Raw genomic sequence first — 25,934 nt, forward strand, 5'->3', positions numbered from 1 at the left:
CTTTTTTTTTTTTTTTTCTGTCATTTTAATTGTTAACAATTAAAGATATAAAAGCAATTTTGAATTTCATACCAAACAAGTGTTTTTAATAGGTTACAAAACATGGCGTAATTTTCTCGCAAACCTGTTAAATAATTTACAGACAGAGACTCTCCCGAATATACAAAATCCTCCTGAGGTTTGAATTAATGAAGTGACTCACATTAGCGGGAGATAAGCGCCACCATGACCTTTCCTGAGTACAAGTGGTCCAACATTGTCCGGAACCCTATCTAATGCGTTCATGCATGCATCGATGACATCCCCAAAGCCAGTAGCCACAGTAGCCAGTTGTAACCGCAGCTTCAAATCTCTCGTCCTTCTCAACAAGCATCTAAACGACCTCCCCAGATACTTGGCCCATTCAGCTGGCAACCCTCCCCCCGTTAGCCAAACCGAGAATTGGGATTGGTCCCCTCTCGCTGCCACCTCTGCCCTATAAAATCTTGCTAGATCAGCAAGCATCGAAGGCTGGAGAGGAAGAACGGCCACAAATTCAGCCACAAACTCTTCCATTACTTCCGGTTTCAGCATCTGGTTCCAAAGTACCAAAGCCCACTCACTTGGCTGATTAAGGCCATAGGCTTCAGCAACAATGAGGGCTTCTTGAAAACGAGACTGTTCAACAAGGGCCCGCCTGGCATTGGTTTCCGAACGGTACAGCCACTGGAAGTCAGGCATTCGAATTTGAAGGGACACAAGGGAAGCCTGAGCGCATGCAGCGCGTGTTTTGTTGCCAGCATCGATGGATTTGTGAACTTCAGCAGCTTCAATGTAAAACCGCATAGAGTCTAAAAGATCTTCATTCTGATCCTTGTCATAACGGCCATACCACTGCTCAGATGACTGCTCCGCTCGTGACTCTAAGAGAGCAGCCGTTTCATGTTTCATGTCAAAATGATTGTAGACCTGACAAAAATCGTATAAAGATAACAGCTCTTGTATTAGATAGTTGTTTCAGAGACATATGTAGGCTATTAATTTATTTTATAGCCTGGATTAAGCTGCAATCCAGTACTAAAATATCAAACATATAATTGATCAAGTATTACGTTGGCTTAATAACACTCTTTAATGAGAATTTTCCACATAAAATTTACTGTACCATATAAGCCGTAAGGGTCGCAAGAAATCAAGACTGCATATACTAACCATAGCAAAGGCATCAAGGTCATTTGGATTGAAATGCTTGAGTGATGTGAGAACAGCCATTCGAAACCCCCTAACAGCCTCAGCAGTGCCAGAACTTGCATCTGCTGCAGCAGAATACTTCTGAAGAAGGAGATCCAGTTGACCATTTTCTATCAGAATTCCAAGAATGAAATTGAGGGCATGGAAGTTTCCTACTCCAGTTATGAGACGGGCCAAACATGAAAAATCACCCTCAGAGACATACGCTTCTACCCTAGTAGCTGCGAGGGCTACAAGAACATCAACTCCATCAAGGCAAGATGATAATTTGTAGAAGTGGTGGGACAAAATTAGAAGCTCAACCTGAAAACACGATTGAAAGCCAAAAAAGCATTAGCGCTTGAACATGAAAGATGGTCCAATTAACCGTATCAATAATTGATCCTTTTCAATAATCTTCCTGTGTCCACTCTCTTAGTTTCCCCTTCTCACTCTAAGGGACCCTCTGGGTGGAGTCATTCCAAATTAAGGCATTTTGATGACATTATCAGGTTTAATTGTTTGTTTAGACTACTACAATCCACATATGCCAAGATTCGAATAAGAAGAAGAGGAAGACAACAAATAGATTCAATACGTGATGGTTTGATTGTAAATGTTCGGCTTAATATTGTCGGGCTCGTTGTTTGACAGCGTAACCTTTTCAGACTCAACAATAACATCAAGATATATCAGTACCTCACAGGCATGTGGTACTTCTTGTCCGGTAATAACCAAACGCATCAATGCATGTCCAATTTCTTGCTCAGAAGAGCAAAGCTCTGCCCACTTCAAGAAGTCTGAAAATCTCCACAATAAAGGAGCAGGTCCTTCTTCCTTTTGAGAATCCATATACCCTCCACGATGAGCAGCCAATAAGCCCTGAAACATAATTTTGACATACTTTTAAAGCCATTTTGTTGTCCAAATGCAACTACCATTAGGTAGAACATACTGCACAAAGCGTAGTCAAAATCCAAAATGAAACTATATTCCATAAGTGAATCATGTACGTGTTCATGTACAGGTCAAGATTCAAGAAATACACAAGCCAAATTCAAGCTATTTTCTTACTAATAAAAAAAATTACATAGAAAATGAAAAATTAATCACGCATTAAGAAGAAAAGTGTAAATCTAAAGGGTCCTACAACAAGCTACAACTTTATTTTTTCACCCTGAAAAGAAAAATATTTTTATTAATACCAAAGACAATTATGAAGTGTCGATACTGTATCCACAATCTGAATATCTAGCCTCAAGTAAAATACTGGACCTCTCAAATAGAGCCAAGTTACAAAAACCTCAAGACTTGAAACCTAAATTCATTTGACAGCTGCTAACACAGCCATCATTATAGAAGAGTTACAATATATGTTACATAAAATATTAAAAACTATACTGTCAACGGTTAATAAGTGGTTTGATATTTGAATTTTCAATTTTTTGCCTACACATCTTGTATGCGAACCAAATTGATTATCAATTACAGCTGTGGAGATTTCCTAACAACAAGAGTTATTGTAAAAAATTTGATACAAATACGATACAGTAATTGACAGAGAAGGGATAGATGGCTTGTCTTTGCTTTCTTTGAAATCAATTCATTACCAAAACAACTGGATAACGTAACACCCAGAAAATAACCAATCAAAATTGAGTAAGAGAGAGAAGAAAAAACAAACACGTTAGGAAGAGAAATTTATAAAAATCTAAAAGATGAAAACTGTTGAACATACTTATTGAAGGGGAACTATAGATAGTTCAATTAGGGTTCAGCACTTGTGTTGTCTTCTAGACTGTTTATTGTATTGTCAATTAAATTACTGTTGGCACACGAGAACCATTTTTTTTCAGCTCACGATTATATAGACTATGGAAGTGGTTCAAGTAAAGGTGACAACAAAATGGTAAAATATAATTTGCCGGATATATAAGCAACTTTCTAGATTCACAATTAGGCGAATCATGCCTGAATGTGTGCCAGGGAAGAGAGGGGGGGGGGGGGGGGGGGTGGGTGGTTTATACACATAGAGTATTTTGTATTGCCAAGTCACCATTTCTCATGTATTTATATATACCCTTGAAGGAAGTTGAGGTTCCACCCTAAAACCAACTGGAGATTAGGGGAGTGGCCCAACCCCTTACAAGCACATGGAAGGTCCCTTAATTCCATAATGTGGGATTCATAATCTCAACAATACTACACATTTTGCATATGTATATGGATATACACAAATTTTCTGTTCACAATGAGACAACGAATGTGTCTAACACCACGAATGCTGACTTCATCCCCGCCCCCCCCCCCCCCCCCCCCCCCCCCAAACAAACAAAAACAGAACAAAAAAAAAAAAAAAAAAACCAGTTGAACATAAAACAAGCAAACAGGTAAATATTTTTAAACAAACCTTTAGAAAGGATTCTGCAAGAATTTGAGCAATACTGGCCGCTGGCATTGAATGAGTTCTTACAAGGAGATGCGCCTCCTCAAATGACTCCTGTGCTTTAAGGGAAAGTAGCTGTAGTAATTCAATTGGCTGCTTATCAAATGCCTCGGAAAATGAAATGCCTAAGATGGTTGCAGCTTTGGTGACTGCTATTATCTTCTTGCAAATTCCACGCCCACAACCTTCAGAAAGATTGGTTGCAAGACTCTCCAAAACCTTCGATATTCAGAATATCACGTTAATTTAAGGACATTAAGAGCATCATCCAAGTAACCGAAACAATATTGGGTCTCTGTTAGAAGAGAAAGAAGGGGTAGACCACAAATAGCCATTAAGAAAGCTATTGAGCTTGAACTAAAAGTTCCAAATTAAAAAACCAAGTATTTACTTGAGCCGTGCTAGCAACCGAGTATTAGCTCAGGTGCTCAATCAGTCAAAGTCTTTTGATTAAGTCACACGTCCCATTTTTGATATTGCTTTTGTTTTCTTGTTTTGAAAACTACTTTTTTCTAATTAATTACAGAGCTGCAACTGAAGTCCAAATTTTATTTTATTCCATCTTCCTCAAATCATATGATGGAATAGGGTCCCCAAAAACTGAAACTTGCAGCACAGTAAGAATCAGAAAATATGCTCCAATGAAGTAAAAAGCACAAACATCTTGCTGGAAATAAAAAAGAAATATAGACAAGTTGACCAGTACCAAATAGAGCTTCCAATAAAGAAAACTTTAGATACCCATAATCCCAGATAATGAATTAACCGACTATATTAGACACAAGAAGTTGCAATTCAGGATGAAAAGTCTGATGGGAAATTCCACGCTGTGATGTTTGAAGAACTGAGGGTTGAAAAGAAAATCAGTGGCAGCTCTGTCATTATTTAGAAAAATCAGTCTCTGAAGCAAGGAACAAAAGCAATGTAAAAGTTGCAGAAGTGGCTTAACTAAAAGCTTTTGCCTGATTTAGAGCCTGTGCCAGCATATGTTGCTAGCACGGAATTTACACTTTATACATGTGAAGAGAACATGAACAAAACCCAAAAAAAAAAAAAAAAAAAAAAAAAAAGAAAAAAAAGAAAAAACATAGCATGCACGAGGAGAGAGAGATGAGAGAAGGGCAGATTTGCAAAATAACCTGCACTGGGTCAACTTGATGCTGTTCATTGAGTATGTTGTACGATTGCATAACAGAACGCACCTCCTCATCTAGCATTGATAAGGATACTTTCTTACTTGAAGACATTCCTGCAAGTTTCAATGCAGCATCCACAACTACAAATTCATATGGGATTTTATCTGGAGATAGCTTATGCTGGAGTTGCTTTGCAGCTGCTATTTGTCCAAATTCCAATAAGGAAAGAACAGCACTTTCTGGCTCTGCTGGTCCTACCCCTTCCTCCCATCGTGAAAAAGACATTTCCATTTTTATGTTTTCGTCCTGAGATTGTAAATCACTTCTAACGTTGGGAGGGTTGGAACCATCATGAAGATCAGTGTGCTTCTCTACCGCATCAAGTGGTGGCCGTCTTAACGGCCCGTAGCCTTTTGTCCTCCGCTTAGTCTTTGTACTCCCCCCTGTGGTCATTGGAAAGCTAGTATCTAATACATAGTTCTTGTTATGTGCCTGGTTATTTTCTCTTAGATCATGTTTCTCAACCGTTCTATTCTTAAATGTACCAACATGATTGTCCATTTTTGTTATTAGACATGCAGTCCGGTCAATAATACTGGAGCTATTTTTCATAATTGGGTCACGGCTAGAACTGCTTAAATTGAAGTCTCCTTCATCCTTAATGTGTGCTTCTGATTCTACTGCCAAGAGCCACACTTTAGTCTCGATTTCTCGAATAAGATGAAGTGGATAAGCTCTGGAAAATTGATTACCCCAATTAGTGAAGTTATTAAACAAAGACATAACAATTAAATAAAATGTGTTGTATGTAACGTACGGACTGGACAGGGTTATCATCCCGCTTAACCATTGTAGAGAAAGCAGCAACAGCTCATGAAGCTCTCTAGCTGGAAGATCTTTTTCCAAAGCTTCTGCATGTTTCAGGAAAAATAACCCAGCCTGGAAACCACATCATAGCAAATACTCTCACAAAATAAACAAGAGACTGTAAATGAATTTTGGTTCAAAACTGTTTCAAATACAAGGACAAAGTACCTGTGAAGCTGGGAAAGAGTATCTGATGAACAACGTTTGGCAATGGCCCCATAATGCAATTCTCTCCTCTGGAACATCCCAAAGAAACTCCTTCCATTCAGCTACCATTGATTCAGCCTAAATTGGTAAACAGTAGGAAAAAAAAAAGGAGAAAGAGGTCAGAATATTCTCAGGATTTAGGTGATGTAATATTACCATGTTCACATTCCTTAACCGGGATCACATTTTGACCAAGGGAACCTAAAGCATACATACATATTACAAATTTTGAAGAAAACATAAACAAAGAAAATACCTGCAACCAACCTTACTAGATAATCAATCATTATCTGTCAACTGATTAATACTGATAGCTAACCCATACCTTTCCTAGTTTCCTTCTATAAATTATAGTGTGCTTAGGATAGATGACCTGAAGAACGTTGGGGTTCCACCATAAAACCAATTGACAATATGGGGAGTAGCCCAACTACTTATAAGCACATGCAAGGTCCCTCATTCCTTCGAAGTGGGATTCACTCTCAACACGCCCCCTCACGTGTGGCGCATTATCAAGCCTAGCATGTGGACAACACAAAACCAATTGGCAATATGGGGAGTAGCCCAAATACTTGTAAGCATAAGCAAAGCTTCCTCCTTTCCCCAGTGTGGGATTCACTCTCAACATAACCCATACAGTTCTGATGCGTACATGAGGTATCTCCATATGCTCTTTTAAACCTTTTTATTTTTCTCAAAAATAGTCATGGTTCTCAGTAGATGGGTTGCAATGTGCAATATTGTCAAGGAACTAATTTTTGGAAACTAAAAACAGTTATAAATAAGATTAGAAGGTGCATCCTCTCCTATTTCCATACTATCCAATTGTTTATTACAGCAGATATCCAGGAAATATAACCATATCTAACACCAATCAGGCATCTGTAGAAACTTACTAGAGACATAGGTTCAAAATTTTCAGACCCTTGGGAGATGATATATGTATACAAGAATGTAGAATAATCACAGTTTCAGTTAAGTTCTCCTAAATAAAGTGCCTATCAATCTCAACATGTTTAGTAATACCAATAGCTTCCTAATTGTCGCAACATAGCTTCATTGGATCCCTATGAGCAATACTGATAACTGCCTAATTGTCATAACATAGCTTCATCGGGTCCCTATGAGCAATCTTCAAATTTCTTATCGAGATCTTCAACCACAGTAGTCCACACACTGTAAGGCCCTAAATTCTACTTCCACACTAGATCTGGCCACAAATGACTGCTGCTTACTCTGCCATGTCACTAGATTGCCACCACCAATTGCAATACCATGTAGTTGATGTCTAAGTTATGAAATAGAACTGGCCAATCAGGATTTGTGCAGGCCTCTACCCAAAACTGTCATGCTTCAAAACAAAAGGCCCTTACCCGGGCTGATTTAAAGTATCAAAGAATGCAGAAATCAACTCAATTAATATAGTTTTACCAGCCACCAACCAACTAGCCTAGCTGCAGCTCAAAGTCCAAAACAGTTGTTGCAAATTCTACAGCAGTGCCTAATTGCACAAAGTCATTAGTATTTAAATTCAAAGAATACCTGATTTTCAGTTACACGATGAACAGCAGATTTCCAAGGTGCACCACTGGCCTCCAACTGTCTGGCCCAGTTCCGTGCCTGCTCCCAGTGCCTGTTATTCTCCAGTCCCGTTGCAAGGGAAACATCATCTAAAGTCTCGCTCCCAAGATGTAAAGTGTCATCCTTGCGTAATAATGGCTCTGCTAAATTAATTTTCCAATAAAGACGTCGGTAGTATATTGCTGCGGACCCTCCATCACCAAAATCAGTTGAAGCAAGCAGTTGCAGTAAGCATCTTTTTTCGTAAGGAGATGGACATGTCAAAAGCATTGAATCTGCAGCTTTAATGGCGGTGAAGCTGATCCATGATGTACCAATCTGTGCTTCTCGTCCAACATTTACTGGCAGGCGTGTTGATTCTTCTTTAATTCGGGCAGAAAATGAACCCAAGTGCGCTGAGGCTTCAGATAGGCGCATTTGTGAAAATGCCTGAGGTGGGAGAAAAAAGAAAAAATTTATACATTGTCATACCCATCTATTCAGTTCCAGAAGCAACAGGATATCAATTGAACAATGTCAAAATCTTTATAAATCAACGAAGACCTTTCAACAATATTGAATGAATCCCCTCCATCTAAAAGACAGTAAGAAAGACAATAAAAATCCTTCAATATTGATAATAGCACATGGTTATTTAATCTATGAACAAGTATGCATTCATGATTTCTATCATGCTGAGAAAGAGTAGTAAAGCATGACAATGTCAGCGCACAGCTTAACAGCTCGAACTTCACCAGGGATAAACCAAGAAATTCTAACATAAACAATGCACACCATATGCCAATTGCTGATCATCGGAGACAGATATGAACTGTCCACACATACTAGCAGCTCTAGGAGCAGCACGTTGCATCTGACAACATAAAGTCTCAAGTACCAGCAACTATACATCCTTAAGGCTATGTTTGGGAGAGGGATTTCCAGATCCAGAGGGATTGAGGTCTAAGTTATTAAGAAATGGACAGCAAAATAATGAGGGATTAGAGATGCCCTCCATGAGCATTACAAGGGCATGTGAGAGATATTTTTGAATGACTCCTCCCAAGTAGGGATTTGCAAACCAGGCATTACAAACGCATGCTCATATCAGGCATTTCTAATCCCTCCTAACAAACATTTTCTAATCAATTTCCCACTAAATTGACCTCAATCCCTTGGGAAATGGAAATCCCTCACTCAAACATAGCCTAAAAGCAAAGGACAGGAAAAAAAAATCCCTCTGAAATAGCCTATTGAAAGGAGGAACCCTCTTCGAATGAAAAATCACAGATGGAAGGGATTATTGATTTTTATTTTATTTACAAACCTGGAGAGCACGTATGAAAGGTAAGAGAGAACATGACGGAAGGAACATTTCAAATGCCCTTAACAAAGGCAGGAACAAGTGTTGCTCACAAAGCACTGCAACCATCTTGGACAGCAAAGCAGGCCCTTCCTCAGAATCACTGGAAACATTCATACTTTCCCCAAGTTCTATCTTTCTTTCTCCTTTAGAAATAAGGCCCGGGGAATCAAATATATTTGCACACGGAAGAGAATTTGAAATATTAGAAATTGAAGCATCTGAGGGATCTCTTGAGATGGGCTCCAAAAGCCGCCTTCGTTTTGAATTTTTCCTATTGTAATGAAAACACATGCCTTTACTTCCTGCTGGAAGGGAATTAGTAGCTTCTACGGCTGCTCCAACATTTCTTGCAATTCTGGAAGCAATATCATTCACCTTAATAGAAGAAGTTTCCCTGTGGAGCATAAAGTTGCAGTCAGAAGCAAAATAATGCATCAGTAATGACACCTGAGAAATTCATATCACAAAAATATCTAAACCAAGTGCGGAGTCAGTGAGTCGCAACATAAAAATATTCATATAGATATAGTTTTAAATGAATACACAATCCAGGAAGCATCATCAATTGTAAATGAATATCAGCACTAACCTTGCAGCAGTAATTTCCAGCCATACTGTTAGGCAAGATATCGGAGACACATCTGAAAAGCAAGAGGCAATCATTGCCAAAATTGACCAGGACAACTCCTTCGCTTTCAACAAAATGGCCTCTCCAGGAAATTTCTGCTTTTCACATTCTGCTAATATTCTAAAGAGTTCGACTGGGACACAAATGTTTTCTTCTGGAAAGGGCACTTCACTATTCTTTTCTGTAGTATCTATATATGAGGAGGAGCTAGCTTTTCTTCTTAACTGCATGCCTTTCAAAACTGTTGAAATATGAATTTTGAGACGTGGATCACTAAACTCCTTTGATGCCTGAAAAATGATATAATGAGAAATGGTACAATATCATTAAATATGTCTGGTTCACATCAAGATTGTATAATACGTTTTAAATTAGCAGCAATATATACCATTTGGACCACCGTATCAAAAGGATATCCTCCAATCTGAGCTTCCGACAAAAATCCGACCTTAAAGAGACAAAAAGAGGAAGGGATCCAAGTTTAAAAAAATTTGTATTCACAAATCAGATTCATTTTGTAATTAATGACAATTATGATATGATAATATGTACAAACCCAATCGTTGTCTCTTGCCAATACAGAAAGGTATTTTGTACTCAAGGGAAGGTGATGCATCTGACAAAAAACTGTAACTAAATTCCAGTGATGGCTTGCAGCTTTCTGTTTAGATCTTAACTCCATTCCATCACCATTGCCACTCAAAAGCCAAGAACCACATGTCTTTACATCCACCGTTTGAGGAAGGCTAGCTTTTTCCAAGTGATGTAAAACAAGCATGAGAGCTCGTGAAGATTGTTTACCAGCAGCTACATTTGGAGTACCCTTTTGCTTACCATTTCTTGAAATATCCTGGTGCAGATATTCATCTGCTAGAGCTCGAGCGATAGATACTGTTATATCACTTTCATGGCTAACTGCATGAAATTCAGAACTCTTGGTTGGAAGTTGCCTTAAGCTCTCAATATTTTCATTCGATTTGTAGAAAGAAGATATCCGTCTCAAGGCTGCAATGTCTATGCGGAGCATGCTGGCAGAAAAGCCACAAAGCTCCAGGAGGAGAGCACATGATGCCACCAACACAGAATCCTCAAAATGCATAATTGCAAATGGCACAACCTACAATAGAGCAGAATAACAAACTTCAAAGCATGATCCGAAGTAAGCGTTTAATCTTTTTATGAAAGCGAGGGCTCAGCAATAAATAAATTTAGACAAGAAGAAAATCATCCATAATACAAAGTTAAATATTTCTATACCAGTAATTATCATTCACCAAAAGTATAACACTGGAATAGAAGAAACTAAAACTTACAGATGCAAGAAGAGACTTTTCACTTTCTTTTATAGGTCCAAGAAGTGTTTGAACATCTGCTTGAACATTTGTTTGTCCATGTGCTTGCCTTTCTGACTTTAGTTTTTGAATTCTCGCAGTAAGTAAATGATTAAAAGCTGCTAGTGCACGTCCACGATGTAAATGGTGCTCCAAGCCAAGTGAGTTTTCCTGGTGTCAATAAAACTACTAAGATGAGAGGTAGAACATTGTAAAAGCACTAGAGAAGCAATAAATAGGGTTTTTCTTCTTTTCTTTTTTCTTTTAACGTTTCAACAAATATATATTTGAGCAGTTGTACAATGGTACCAACATCATCAAAATGAAATCCTACAAATTGTGTTAACTCAGAAAGAACAGTAATGCAACAATTCAGTTAAGAAGTTATTTTAAAAAGATATACCCACCAAAACAAACATGAATAAATGAAGCAATAGAATGAATAACCGATTCCTCAGCAAAACTAAAAAAACATAAAAAAAAATAAAAAATAAAAAAAAGACCATTAATCACGGCCCTTTGCTCTTCCATTTTAAGAAATATATTTTGTAGTACCACTCAGTAAAATATACATCTACCATTCAAATTGAGGAAAAAAAAAAATGAGTCAACAAACCAATTTCCCCCAACTTCACTAGATTAAATACGACGATATGCAAGCAAGAAAGTCTAATTAGTAACTAGAGGACAGATAAGTTGCAGTTCAAATCACAACAACAACAAAGCCACTGTGGCAAATACATGGTCAAACAAAACTATCTTTAACGGCTAATATTCGATGATGGAAGCTAAAATTAGTCTGATATGGGTAATATTAATAATTGTTAACACGAGAAAAGCATACAGATACCTCAAGCGCAGAATTATAGAGTTCCTCCTGAATGTGTTTTTGGATGGCAGCTTCCAAGGAGATTGCGCTGAACTCAGTATCCCCATCAGCGTTTATGAAAAACTCTGCATCTCTGTGTAACAAACCTTCTCCTATTGGCAGACCCGACACTGTTTGCCATCCAAGAGGACCCTGCAATATCATGCAAGTATATGATACAACAACCAAATCCAAATAAGTATACACCACTAACAAGTGATGAGCACAGGAGAATCTGTATGGAGCAAATAACATGCCATTTCAAGTCACAGTTGACCAGTAATCAAGAGTAAAGAGAAATTTGTGTGTGCGCACAAACGTGGCCATAAATAATGAAAGGAATACATTGATACATGATAAACAACAATAAGAGACCTGCACATAAAGCTGAATCAGTCTCCGTAGAGGCTTAGGATACCAGCATGGCAGAATTTGTCGAAGTGATGTATCACATCCAGAAGAGAAAAATATTTTGCAGCGCCAATTTATATAATCTGAAAAGAGTTGAATGGGCAAAATTGTCAACAGTAAATAACAATGAAACGAATTATCAAAGAACTAAAAGTGCTCTACTGCTGCAAAACAGGGTAGCTAAAGCTTACCATTATTTGCCTTAGGCCCCCAAAAACTGGAAATGGGATCATGCCCAAAACATGCTGATACAAATGATTGCCACAATGTAGGGAAACGCTGAAGAGTAGGCCTAAGATTCTCTAGTGTGCACTGGGCTGATGTGCTGCTATGCCTCGTTACACTACCACTACTCAGACAACTTTGAATTGGGACAGAAGCATACATTAAGGTTGCCACAGCTGCCAATTCTGCCCCTCCTTCAGAAATGTCATCAACGGTACGAATTATTTCATCCATCTCTGGAACGCTTAGGTTACTTCCAGGAACTAGATTGCGTGACATGATCGCACGAGCATTAGAAAATGATGCTTCATACTCACACCCCTTTACCCTAGAGAGGAGCAACCATCTTGCCCATTCACAATCTCCCTGTATGAATGCATTGCAGAAAACATATGAGACATGCATGGTGTTTTTGACAATAATAAGAAGGTAAAGGGGAAGTCAGAGGACCGCATATATGATACATTATCGAATAGAGCTCATGAAGCAATTTAGAAGAGTGGCAGGAAAACAACTCTCCATTAGCCTAGGTGACTTCTAACACTGCTGCCTCCCCAATGATGGATGAAACAAGAAAATTGGCAGAGGTTAAAAATAGAAAATATCAAGTTTTGCAACATTTATTCCAAAATTACACAATAGTGTACCAAAATCATAATGAATTGGAAAATAGGGTCGTTTTCTCATCCAAACTACGAAGTATTTAACAACTACCCCAAATAGTTTAATAGACATATAACAATCGTGGTCACAGCTGTAAAGTGATGTCAGTCAAATATGACTCCTTAAAAAATCAAAATTATAGAATCCACAAATTAGCTTTGTTGGAACAACCAAATGCTGTGGAGGAATTAAGAGGGGTTTCAGTAAACTACTTATGAATAGAGAGAAAATTAGTCAGCAGATTATCAAAAAATGGATATCATATTTTATCAACATTAGTGGTGTTTTCCAATATTTTAAATTTCCTAAGTTTCTCCTTGAGAATCTAGATTTAAGGAGAAATCTTGATTTTGAGAGTATATGCAGTAAACCTTGTTCTGTTCCCTTTGCCGTACAATCTAGATTTAAGGAGAAATCTTGATTTTGAGATTATATGCAGTACACCTTGTTCTGTTCCCTTTGCCGTACTTTCTTTCACTTTATAATGAATGCCTTGTTCCTTATAAAAGTAAAACATAAATTAGCTCCCCCACACCCTACGTCAGAAAATGTTTTTAGTTTTTTGAATAACCCAGGACTTCACTTGTCAGCTTTCTGACACATCTATTAAACTGGGGCTCACAGCCAAACCCTATAAAGTGTGGGGGCAAGAAACATTAGCGATTTCTAGATAGGTGCTTTAAGGGTTTGGAACCTGACACCACATCTTACTTACCAGTGTCAGTGGCATAGATTTGTTGTTTGTTGTGGATCATGGATGAATGAACTAAGAGAACCTGAGGAACTTCAGAAGAATCTAAAGAAATAAGTATTTGCAAAACTGTAATGTGGCACCCTCACCCACCCCACCAAAAAAAAAAAAAAAAATGTTATGAGAGAGGGGAGTAGGTGTAAAATATTTGGGAGAGTCCGATTTGAGAATCCTTGTGAGCTTCAGTATTTCAGTGGGGCTACTCTTTTCCTGTTACCTGTCTGATTGGAAAACAGTGTCTTAGAGGGCTACTCTTTTCCTGTTACCTGTCTGATTGGAACACAGTGTCTTAGAGTCTTGTTCTTGCTGTCTTATATTTAGACGAAGTTTTTTAGTGGCTGTTTTTTTTCCTTCAAAGAAGCCTTAGACATTGCAATTCAGGTCTTACAGGCCAGAGGACATCTTGTCAAAAATTTCATGAGGTAAGGTAATTAAAGATCTGAAGCAAGGCCTTTACCCCATAAAAAATATGTTACCAAAAAAAAGATCTGAAGCAAGGGATGTTGTGAAAGCTTCTACACCAATTATTGCAATTAATACAGAGGTGAGGCTGTTTGACTTTGGTGAACTGAAATTTGCAATGCAGTCATCAGTACCAACATATTAAAATGTACACACAAAGATGTTAAGGACCTTGTGCTTTAGAAATTGGAGAAATTAAATTTTTTTAAAATAAAGGGGTGACTGAATTTGAAAACTGCCTATTTAGTTTTATTTGCTGATTTATTATGGTCTAAGGAAGAGCTACAGGCATCAAATAACTAGAAGTCACATGTATTCAATGACTTGAGCTGAATGAATTCTTTAAATACGGAGTAATGTGCAAGTACTTAGCTCTGTGTAAACAATTAATGGTTGACTATGAAAACTAATAAAGGTATCAAGGAACTATATTGAATGGGGTAATCATGTCTAGTGTTATTGGCTCATCTGAAAATAATGTCCTCTTTTATAAAAGTTTGGTGGTTTTGATGTAGGACAATTGATACAGAAGCATCTAGAATGTCCCAAGGCTACTTTCCAGTTGACATATATAACAAGAGATAAGAAAGTAGGACAACTGATGCAAGATCTCTCCTTTTTCAAAGCAATTAGCTCAATAGAGAATAATATAAGAGACGCTAAAGTAAGTGAGATATCAGGGCACACGCCTTTATAGAAATACTTGGTTTCATTAATCCAGAATTTACTTTCTTCATACGTTAACAGTTGGTTTCATTAATCCAGAATTTACTTTCTTCATAGGTTTCAAATGGAACTGCTTAAGACTCCGAGGAATAGGTAAAAGACTCGTTTATAATACAAAAAATACTAGAGACACATCCTATAGTAGTAAACTCTTAGAAAACTTCAATGAGATTGAGTTTTCATTAGACCAAATACATTGACTACTAATAACTCTTGACATATACTCTTGGATTGACTTTTTGACATTTTACAATGGCATTCCTCTTTCCACCAAAAAAGCCTCACTGTTGGACTTCAGCCAGCAAGCTTAGTCCTGGGCTTCCATACAGACGTTAACCAAACTGCTGCAAATGCATCTAGTTACGTATTTAATGCTGTAATGGGGCAATAATTTCTAAAATCTAGGCTTTATTGATGAATAGGTCTTGTCAACAATACTAGAGAAACATCATATAGTAGTAAACTCTTAAGATGCTCCATATTACTCCTCTAATGGGGACCATGGGGTTACAATTCCTTCTATTTATAAATAGAAAAAAGTTAATTGCATTTTATCACTAAGCATCTAACTGTAAATGTTAGGGACCGAATTTGTACTTTAAAAAGAAACAAATTGCATTTTATCACTAAGCTATCTATGGGGTGGGGGACCTCCAAAGTCCCAAGGGATTGAAGCCAAATTAGTAAGGCGTGGGCAACAAAATGTAAGACTGCAATAGAAAATTATAAGGGCATGTGAGAGGGTTTTGCAAATAACCACTTGGAAGGAGTCATTTATAATCTCTCATACGTGTCTTTATAATGCTCATGAAGTTCATTTCTAATCTCCTCTATTTAACATATTGTGGTCCATTCCTTACTAACTTGGCTTCAATCCCTAGTGATTTGGAAATCCCTCTCCCAAATATAGCCTAAAGTGATACAAAGTGCATTAAGAGGTAGACATAACCAATGTAATAGCATAAACAAAATAACAGCCAATAGAGTAGATAAAAGGAAATTCAGTTAGAGTAGACCAGCTTTGAGAAGCTCACTGCATATCTTTGAACTTACCGCAGCTTCCTGTAATGATGCATATGAATTATTATCTTGTAACAACTCATGCTGGTCCAGGTAAAGGTCCAGAAGGTATGGCAAGTTATACTGCGCACAATGATGTATAAGTAGCTTATGCAAGGCTTGCAAGGTCCCGACATGAAATTTTCCACGTTCATCTGGAAATTGAGGGACTGATAAACTCTCAATCTTATCATCCTTGGAAGGCACTTCATACTTGCTAGTAATGAAGCCAGAACGGGCAAGCAGAAGTAATATATCAGCAGTGCCTTCCCAATATTCCTTTAAGAAAATAAAGCTTCTCGCAAGTTTCTCTTGCATTAGCATCCTTAACCATATGGAGGACATATTATTACATGAAAACCTGAAAACTTTGATTTCTGGAACATCCAGGCAGACAGCATCCAATTCTTCAATAGAGCACAGGTAAGCACCATAATCAGATCCCCTACTGCATCCAACATTTGAAACAGGCTGTAACCCATCCAAGCTGACTTGGAGGCTTCCAACTGCTAAAAATTGTGGTGGAATAAGGTCCAGGAGTCTAGAGACTTGCTCCCAGTCACTGTGGCATACATGGTACTCAAGCTGTGATTCCCACAATACATGCACACCCATAAAAGATGGCTGATCCAAGACTATCTGTATTAAAATAAATTTATAAGCTTATGAAGTTTAATCAATCAGGGTTTTCCAATCATGGAAAATAGAAGAATTGTCAAGAAAAACACAGGAACACAAGAAAAGACCTTAAAGATTCAGGGATTTCTAAAGTGGACATAGTTAATATTCTATATAAATCATATGTAATATTTAGTTAAGCTTATTTGGAAACTTTTTCAACCATCATGTTCCAAAGAAGCTTAAATTCCAACCACAAATTCGATGGATAGGATATTACACTTGAGTTTCAGCACGTGTAGAACCTTTACAAAGACCAATTTGAAGTACCTACATCTGACTATATGTATATGGACACAGAAATAGGAAGAGTGGTTTACCCGTTCAATGGTTCTTTGGTCATAGAAACTAAACCATACAGCAGCACAAGCCCAGTATCCAGCATAAGCACTATCTTCATCAACCATACGAACAGAAGGATTTTCATTGACATTTGCCCATGAACCAAAAACAACTCCATCAATGTCATCGCACTCAATGGTAGAATTGTTGAATGCATGTGAATGCAACAGGCGCAAATAATATCTCTTAGGCAAACTTGAACAGGCTGGAATTCTAATGAATTCTTTCTGCCGTCCGTGAAGTGTTTTCCAGAAACTACTGCTAGGGTAAAGTCTCTACACCACAAAAGTTTAAATAAACAATGATAAGGTAAGTTTATAAACTGCAAAGGGAATCATCTGGTTGGTACTTGAAATCATACCAGATATGCTCGTAAGGTAAGAAAGACATTTAGTACAAGTCTACGTACCTCAATGAGGGATATCCTATCCAATATCTTCCACTCATATGGGCCCAGGTAGCCATATCTATTCATCTCTTCAGTGATTTGCACTCGTAAATATCTTCTTACTGTACCAAATAATAACTGCTTGAGGCTAGCTTCTACATCCTCTCCAAGCCTTTGCAATGTGGCCACAGCAAGTCCAGATTCACCCTGCAGGTCGTCAAGTATATTATTGCTGAAACATAAAAGACAATATCTTCATATAGCTAAGCATCAATAAGCTACCTTCAAAAATAGGTCATAAGCAATAGCTCTTCCAATATCACGGACTTCAGTGAAAGTATCATGAGGCTCTTTTCCAGGAACTGAATCTCTTGAACGATGAAGATGGAGTTGAAGAACTGCTAAGGGGAGACGACCAGTGAGTAAAGCATCATTGACTACTGCCTTGAGGTCTAAATTATCTATTTTCCAGCGTGCTATCATCTCTTTGGGATTTTCCAAGGGAAGAATTTTCTTCTCTAAGAACCCCCCTCGTGGCACAAGAGATACTTCACTCAAATCCTCCGGGTCCAAATGCACTGCAGGATCCACAGGTGTCAATGCAAGATTCTCAGAATAGTTAAAGGCAGATGTAGATACAGGAAAGTCTTGTTGTTCTGATGTCTCCAAAGATACGGGGTCTACAGAAACAACTATCAACTGAGATTCATCCTGTGATAAACCATTGTCTAGTAGTGCCGATGTTTCCCCACTGTCCACCTGTAATAATATATTACTTACATTAATTGCAGTAAGGAAAATATGATTTTTTTTTTTCCCTAATAGGTTAAGGATAAAAAAACATTTATGCGTAAGAAAGGTAAAACAAAGTGGACCTCGAATGCAAAGTTAATATCAGCTACAAGTACCAGCCTAAACTAATGAAAAACAACATGAATGTAGAGAAGCCTACAAATTACAGAACAGCTGCACTCCAATCTGAAAGGAATAACAGGAAAAAAGACAACTCCCACAACTACGATGCAGTAGATGACCACAGCGAAGCCCAAAAGGGACCCAGCTCATAAACGATCCAGCTCCGCACCACAAAATGAAAACTCTCCTATCCCACTCTTTCCATGATAACCAAAAGATCTGATATCAACCTCCCAGATCTATGCCCCTCTTCTTTTTCATGTAAGTCTCTATCAAAACACCTAATGGATTACCTGCCTCTCTCTTTGCTCCCTCATTGTGACTTGAAAAGTTAAAGTTCCTTTAAAGGTACGTGTGTTGGATAATGTCTCATGGATAGTTAAATACCTGTGCTTTGTTGCAATTTAGGCAACCCTTTGTTTCTCTTTCTCCCCATAGGTGTATTAAGTGTAGAAAGGCTGCAGAAAGCTTGGATTATTTGTTGTTGCATTGTCCAGTGGCTTTTCTTGTGGGATCAGTTAATTTAGGAGGGTTATATTGGTCCATTCATTTGGAGGAGGGTTATATTGGTCCATTCATTTTTTATAAAGAGACAATTTAATAAGGACAGAAAAGGCAAACGAAAAGGGTGGTCCAGCAGACCAGCCCAAACACCGCAACCACAACAAGCAACAAAAAAAAACAACTAAGAAAAAACAAGCAGCCTAAAACAAAAACAGAGTCAGAGTAGCGACGAGCCGCCTTCCAATCTAAGCAAACCAAGGAAAGCGATATTCCAGAGAACTCATTGGAAACTGTGGTCCATAGGGCTGATAGAAACTGAACTTTATCCCATGTCTCCGCATGCTACACCATAATCCTCAAAGATCCCTTGATTTCCCTCCATCCAAAAAACCCAACACACTGCGAAATATACAGCCGAACAAAACCCTGGGTTTTCCTCCCCATCCATGACGGAGAATGGGACTCACTGAAAAGAAGTTAACAATTCTTCGGGATACCCAAGCGATACCCATCTCCCTGGGAAGGTTAAGTTTTTTGGTGGAAAGAAAAGGAGGGTAGTGCTTATGGGAAAGGTGCATTTTTGGGGCTTCTTTGTGGGCATCAGTAGCTTCAGAATTTAGAGTTTTCTTCTTTTATTATTTGGTCAAATTGGCCTGAACTCACTGGCAACATAACATGCTGGACATTTGGAAAGAACATTACCCTACATATATTGAAAAACAAATGTGGTTCCAACTAAAATCTGGAGAGGAAAGAGATGACTTACCAATTCTCTGCCCGGTCTCTTATATTTTGAACCAAGTCGAGATTGCAGGTTTCGTATTATCTCCAAAAATTGAGCCATCTCACAAAGTCTTCTTGAATTTTCCACTTCATCTTGTACCTTTTCTGGTAAAACTGGCAGAAGTGAAAGCATCTGGGTCCTATCATATTCATATGCATCTTTCTTATGTTCAACCAACCAATACTTACGAATCATTTTGGTTGCAAAGCAAGTTGCTAACGCAAGAAGCCTGAAATACAAGAATGAACAAAATAAGTTCCACAAGCTTAAGTATAAAGACCATTGTAAAAATATATATGAGACGTGTATGGTCATTCCAATCATAGCATATACCAAAAAGAAAAGGCAAGCCAGGCAAAAGGTGCACAAAGAATCAAAACCATGAACAATTCTTGGATATAAAACATCATGTGTCCACAACACTTCAATTTGATTAGCAGTATTGAAAAAATACATGGAAATAAGATTAGTCGCTACCAAAAACATTACCCTTGAGGTCTATTTGAACAGCTAATGTGTCATTTAGTTACTTGAGTAAGAAACGGAACAAACATCACTCAGAACATCCACCAATGCAAAATGGTAACTGAACCTACCTTGATGCAGCAGAAACCTCATTATCATTGCCAACTTTATGAAGCATCAGATACACAGCAGCAAAGAGTAACCTTAATACTCCTTCTTCTGCCAAATTGACACCAACAAGCATTTCTAATGATCTGTCCAACACCAAAATGAAAGATTAAATATTCATGATAAAGGAATGAGAGAAGCATTCATTCTGATTTTTGTCACAAAAACAAGCAGATGGTGAGAAAGAGTTGTTGAAGCAGATTGGTTATCAGTTCAGTTGGCAGCTACGAGATTACCAGAACTTGTTAATGCAATTTTCTTTGCTAAGTCAAGTGAAAAGGGGCGTAATCTTACTGATTCCCCTCTAACGGATCTTAGTTTACACATCCTAGTAATGTTAATCCTCCTATTAATTTGTACGTTCTGTCAAACAGATTAGTAAAGGCAAGTCACCCACATCAAACAATTAAAAGGTGAAAAAAGGAATAAAAATATGTTTCACCAAACACAGCAGCTGCAACACCTCCACAATCACACATGAGAGGGGATATTGCCCACCCTTTTGGTATCCCCTTTGTTGTTACCAGCTGTGAAGTTGCTGCGTATTAAGTTGTACAAAGAACGTAATTTTGAGTCCTTTGATTACACCATATATTGGTTCAGATGGTTGTCATGTTATACCCAATTTGTTTGACTTGAGGTAGAAATTAAGAAATCAACATTGCTACATTGTGCAATCCCTTGGTATAAATATACCAAATTGAATTATCAGGCACCAGAGTGAAATTTCACTCAAACTACAAGGGTACAAAGTGTAAATGACCTTGAAAAGAATGCAGTTTTGCCAGTTTATAAATCATGTGGCTACCTAAGTTGTGATAATAGAAAACAAGTTCTTACATATTATCCTACAAGACCTACCTGTTTCAGAACCTTCTAATGCCCTACCTTCAGCATATGTAATGCAGAAATGTACAGAAAAACAAATTCAAATAGCATGATCCAAAATACACAAGCAAGAATCCCAATGCAGAAGATCATTTTCCATAGGAAGCAACAACAATGCAGAATCTAAAAGTAGAGAATCACACCGTTCTATCTCATCAAATTTCAAGTAGTCCAATGCCAACTGAAGTCGATGCATCCGAGATACTTTCAGGTTCCATCCTGACATGGCATGGATTGCTCAGAATTTATTTCAACATGCCTTGAGATGCAGAAACTCTATGAAATTTCCCATATCCGATATATTTCTATAAGAAACAAATAAGAAACCAAAAGAAAAAAAGTTGGTCATGTGACCTTACTTGTATTTTGGTCCTTCTATAATTACAAATTTACAAGTTACAACTTGGTTTTGCAACGCCATATTAAAATGCATCTATAATACCTGCTAATGTACTGCTAATTAAAGACATAAGAAGTTAACACCATGAAACACTCCATTAAGTAGGTTGGTCAAGGAGTTGAATTTTGATATGGGGTTTGGTAGTTGGAAGGGAAGAAGTGGATATCTCACGTTTGCAGTTTGTGGCACAACTCCTTTTCCTTTCTAGGAGGGATCAATTTAGTTGTTAATGCTAGAAGATTTAAGTACTGTGTCGGTGATGATAAATAAATGTAAATGGTCAAATGAGGGGATAATACAAACGGAAAAGTGGAGGATTTATACATGGTCTTGCGGTGTGAGGTTGGTAGATGGCCTAGGAAGGCAAAAGATTCGAAAGTTTCAAGACGAACCTATTTTTAGGGAAGGAATATCAGAAGGATGATAAAAAATGGTTAAAGAGAATTTTTTTTCATACCATGGAGAATTAACATCTAGTATACATGTATGTCACACACATGTAGCATGTATACAGAAATGTCCTCACAATATGAGACATTTTTATTTTCTAATATGCAGCAATTAATTTACATTTTTAATTATTAATCTAGAAAAAAACAAGAGGCAGGTCCTAATTCGTTTCCTTAGCCTTGTTATAGCAAGCTAGAGTTGTGGTTCATTATTGTTTGTTTGATTTATTAACCTCCAAAAAAAATGATAAATTCTTTATTCCCTCTGTGCTTAGTTATCAAACCACTGAGAGTACGTTCTCTACATATGTGAAAAGTTCAACCTTGATAGAGAGAAGAAGCATGGTAATTTAAAATATAATGCATTAGTGGTCAATTAACCATTTGTCGGCTGACCATGAAACAATTATAAGTATAACATGAATGCAAATCCGGCACAGTAGTATGGACACCAAATCATAAAGGATATGAGGTTAAAAGATAGGTTTTCTCCTACAAATATTCATATGTGGTATATGCTATATAAGGAAAAGCTAAAAAGTTATGCAGAGAACTAAATCCTCACCGTTTTCCAAACACAAGCGATCTGCCTCTTCAGCACTTTCATACAAATGGACTCTGTCCAAAATTTCAACATTCCAGGGTGACCAAGGCTGTTGAGATTCTTTCATTTCCCTTGTGCTTTTAACTTTATCTCCGGTGCCCGAATTGGTCAACTGCCCACACCCAATAACTTCAAGAGGAAGAAAATTTGATGAGACTGATACAGAAGGAAGCACTACTGAAAGACCACTTTCTGTTACCAAATAAAAACATCCCTGGAAAGTGCAGCCCACTGCCTCTCCAATAAAGGCTTCTTCCCTCCCTTGGAGATAAAACATTTCACACCGTGTATTCAAAAAGTTGTCATCACAAACTACGAACTCAGCGTGCAGATTGAGATGAACAATGTGAGAACCCTTCGGGTTCATCATATTCCGGTTCTTAACAAGCCGAGTAATTCCTAATGGAGAGAAACAGATAGGATCATATTCCCTAAACTTATGTGGGGGAAGAAAGATCTTGCGCATCAAGTGTGGCTTATTTTCAGAGTAGTAAGGCTTATGATCTGTTAATTTTGAAGCAGAAAATCTACCCAAAAATGAGCTGGATCCCTTCCCTTCTTGCTTACGGTCCAACTCTTGGTTTCTAAGCACATTACTTCCACAATCATCCGGGAAAGAAGATCTGTCATTTGTCATGGATTGAACAATAGAATTCTGTGAACCAGATATGTTAGAATATACCCTTTGGTGACCTATATCACAACCACCAACCTCCCAACCACCCAACATGCCTAGCCTTTGCTGCTGAATATGTGGAAGTAATTTCTCATTTTCATAATACATGCCCGGTATATAGTCACCAGCTGAAATCACATATATTACACCATAATCATCAACAACAGCTATTAGGGAGGTATGTGAAGCAGCAATCAACCTTTTAAACATTCTCCTATCAGAATAATCACCATGTTGCAAAACTCTTTTGTCATCAACTCCATCAAATTCAGTACTGTGCTTCTCAGAACGTAGAGACAATGCTCCTTGCTTATGAAAATCCAACTGAGGGTTGAGTCCTAAAGTCTGTGAAATACCTAAATGTGCAACATACTCACCGGACATTACTCCATAGAAAACAACTAAGCCAGATGCATTTAGACAAATAAGAAGGCTATCAGAAAACTGGAAGTCTGTCCATTGTACCACTGAGCCAATAATTGGACACTCGTCAAGCTTCACTGAGGAAACACACTGAATTCCCCGCCTATCTAATCTAGCAACCAGAAGTACATTATTTTTCTTAGTAATTTCACTTTCATCACTAGTATTCAAAGTTACAGGATCAACCTGTGTGAAAACAAATCCAATAAAGCAATGTGAATTGCTTGAAAACACTCTGGAGCACTTGTATAAACAGTTCATTCCAAAACCAAAAATATTAGACAAAATTTCAGATTTGAAATGCGGACCAGATGAAGTCAAATGTGTATTTATAGAGTTATCACTCTCTGACTTATGAATTGTTTCCTGGGTGCACTCATTTGACACTGAATCACTGTTAGAAAGGAAGTCCAGAAATGGTAAATTACTATTAAACAAACCAAATGAAACGACTTTCGCAGAGCAAGGAAACAATGACTTTTCTGGGAACTTGGTCAATATGTTACCATTGTATTCAACAGTTTCAACTTTTGTCAGAAAAGATTGCAACCATTTCTTAGAAGCAACGCCTTTTGGCAACTCATCGTTCCCAGGCACATTACATTTGTTATGGGGACTTTCACCGTCTCCATTGGCTCTGTTTAAATCAATATTTCCAGTGGCATTAACACTCAAGCTGGTAGCTTCCTCCACCACCGTATTTTCAACTAAGGAGGCAGAAGGCCCCCATTCCACCCACCTCCCCTGGACATACTCACCATGCAGTGCATTCCTGTCAACATCAGTGTTTCGGGTGGATTCAACAAAAGCATGTACCACCAGACCTTGCTTGCCAGATACAAACAAAATTTCACTAAACAAAGCATCCTTGTTCTGATCATAATTATCCTCACAGATACCCCAAGCCAAAGAGTTAACATCACCAACAAAAGGGTAGTTTTCGGATCTTGCAATTTCCCTATCAAAAGTGAAATCATTATCAAAATCTAGAACAGAATCATCCCCTATTGAATCTGACTTGCCAGGGGGTGTCAATGGTTGTGAGCAGAAACCAGAGCCAGTCTCCAGATTACTACTACCAGTTGTAGAGTCCCCTGCAGTAAATTACAATAAGAGAAATTAAACCCGGTAACAGAACTGGGAACCAGCAACACAGTAAAGGTAAAAGGAATCACCGCTAAGTAGAGGAATAAACAAGGCTTCGGAGTGGTAAGAAAGCAGCAACAATAGCTGTCTCGTTGGAGAAATAAAAGCTTGGCGAAATTCGGAAAGGTTTAGGTGGGCGAGAGAAGGGCCCCATCTCTGTAGCTGCAGAACAGCAGCCGCTGCAGGTCCCTTATCAACCAATGACAAATCCATTGCGATCCTTCCTTCAAGTCGACAAATCAAAATCGGAATCGGAAGTTCAATTTTATGTTTATGTTTTGGTATAACACACACACACACAGAGCACAAGAAAATCACACTCCTGTATGCATCAAATTCCTCTCCCTTTTAGGTTTTGGTGCATGCAGCAACAGGTACAGGAACAGGATCATCAATTTTCAATCGAACATGTATGTATTGATGACCAAAAGGAAAAAAAAACTAACTTGTACAGAACGGAGCGTAGCGGTTTTCTCAATCGCCGGCCAGCATCGTTTCGGAAGGACGCCGGAAAATATTCTCCAAGAGCTGAGATCTTCAATTCCCGAGTCCCGACCGAGAAGGACAGTTTCTGGTTTTTGGAGCTTTCAGGCAAGCAGCCAACCCAGAATCCGAAGAAGTACAGACTAGCGTGGGCATAATTGTCAATTCATACGCTATGATCGAAACACTGCTCCTGTGCTCAACCGCCGCTATAAAAAGGATAGTTTTTTTTTTTTTTTTATTTGAAAAAGAGACCACTAGTGGTGATAAGTCACCACTCTGCCTGTGGCAAAGGTCAAGCAAACTCACTAATTCAGAGTTTCGAAACCGGGACCTCCCATATTTTTTTTGTTTATTGGGAGATGCAGTTCGCGTCCCTACCACAAGGCCACTTGTTGTGGTTAAAGGATAGTTTTATTCACATACCTATTTTACTTCTGAGACATCCTTATTAATATTTTTTTATTGATCATCTTTAGTTCATGCGATCGGTCTAAAATTAAAAAGGGTGTAGTGAGAAGTAAAAGAAAATGCAGATAGCAGTATCTTATAAAAATTATATGAATGTGAATATAAATTTTTTTTTAAAAGTAGGTTACTTTTATTTTCCTATCTTCAAGTTTGACAAAAATCACACTTTATTGTTTCTATTTTATTATGAAAGGAAAACATGAAGAAAAAGAAGGATGAAATGAGGGAGAAGTTG

General features: G+C 37.9%; 1 protein-coding gene across 3 annotated transcripts; it reads right to left on the minus strand.

Moving 5' to 3' along the window:
• Nucleotides 1–48: 48 nt before the first annotated feature.
• Nucleotides 49–25,386, minus strand: LOC137737025 (uncharacterized). 3 transcript variants are annotated; one of them, XM_068476381.1, is made up of 26 exons: nucleotides 25,192–25,386; nucleotides 24,775–24,965; nucleotides 22,462–24,693; nucleotides 21,191–21,266; nucleotides 20,123–20,245; nucleotides 19,509–19,755; nucleotides 17,606–18,082; nucleotides 17,345–17,530; nucleotides 16,914–17,210; nucleotides 15,910–16,554; nucleotides 12,221–12,620; nucleotides 11,994–12,112; nucleotides 11,601–11,771; nucleotides 10,733–10,921; nucleotides 9,976–10,536; nucleotides 9,808–9,867; nucleotides 9,381–9,709; nucleotides 8,753–9,185; nucleotides 7,408–7,875; nucleotides 5,827–5,943; nucleotides 5,609–5,730; nucleotides 4,795–5,527; nucleotides 3,620–3,874; nucleotides 1,909–2,091; nucleotides 1,192–1,533; nucleotides 49–948 (listed from the first exon to the last, which is right to left on the minus strand). In XM_068476381.1, exons 2-26 carry the CDS (start codon nucleotides 24,956–24,958, stop codon nucleotides 199–201), a joined length of 9,699 nt encoding a protein of 3,232 aa, XP_068332482.1. In that variant the 5' UTR covers nucleotides 24,959–24,965; nucleotides 25,192–25,386; the 3' UTR covers nucleotides 49–198. The 3 variants fall into 3 exon arrangements, with proteins under 3 accessions (XP_068332482.1, XP_068332473.1, XP_068332490.1); XM_068476372.1 differs by having other exon boundaries at nucleotides 24,775–24,969; XM_068476389.1 differs by lacking the exons at nucleotides 24,775–24,965; nucleotides 25,192–25,386 and having other exon boundaries at nucleotides 21,191–21,352; nucleotides 22,462–22,600.
• Between the last annotated feature and the right edge of the window lie 548 nt (nucleotides 25,387–25,934).

The sequence above is a fragment of the Pyrus communis genome, chromosome 1 (assembly GCF_963583255.1).
Source record: "Pyrus communis chromosome 1, drPyrComm1.1, whole genome shotgun sequence".
In the NCBI taxonomy this organism is placed as follows: Eukaryota; Viridiplantae; Streptophyta; class Magnoliopsida; order Rosales; family Rosaceae; genus Pyrus; species Pyrus communis.

Bases quoted from the DNA above. Each gene is read 5' to 3' on its own strand.
- LOC137737025 (XM_068476381.1), bottom strand. From the start codon at position 24,958: ATGGATTTGTCATTGGTTGATAAGGGACCTGCAGCGGCTGCTGTTCTG. The intron at 12,621-15,909 runs GTAAGTTCAAAG...GCATTCATACAG, and splicing joins CATCATTACAGGAAGCTGCG to GGAGATTGTGAATGGGCAAG. The intron at 5,528-5,608 runs GTACGTTACATA...TCAATTTTCCAG, and splicing joins ATGATAACCCTGTCCAGTCC to AGCTTATCCACTTCATCTTA.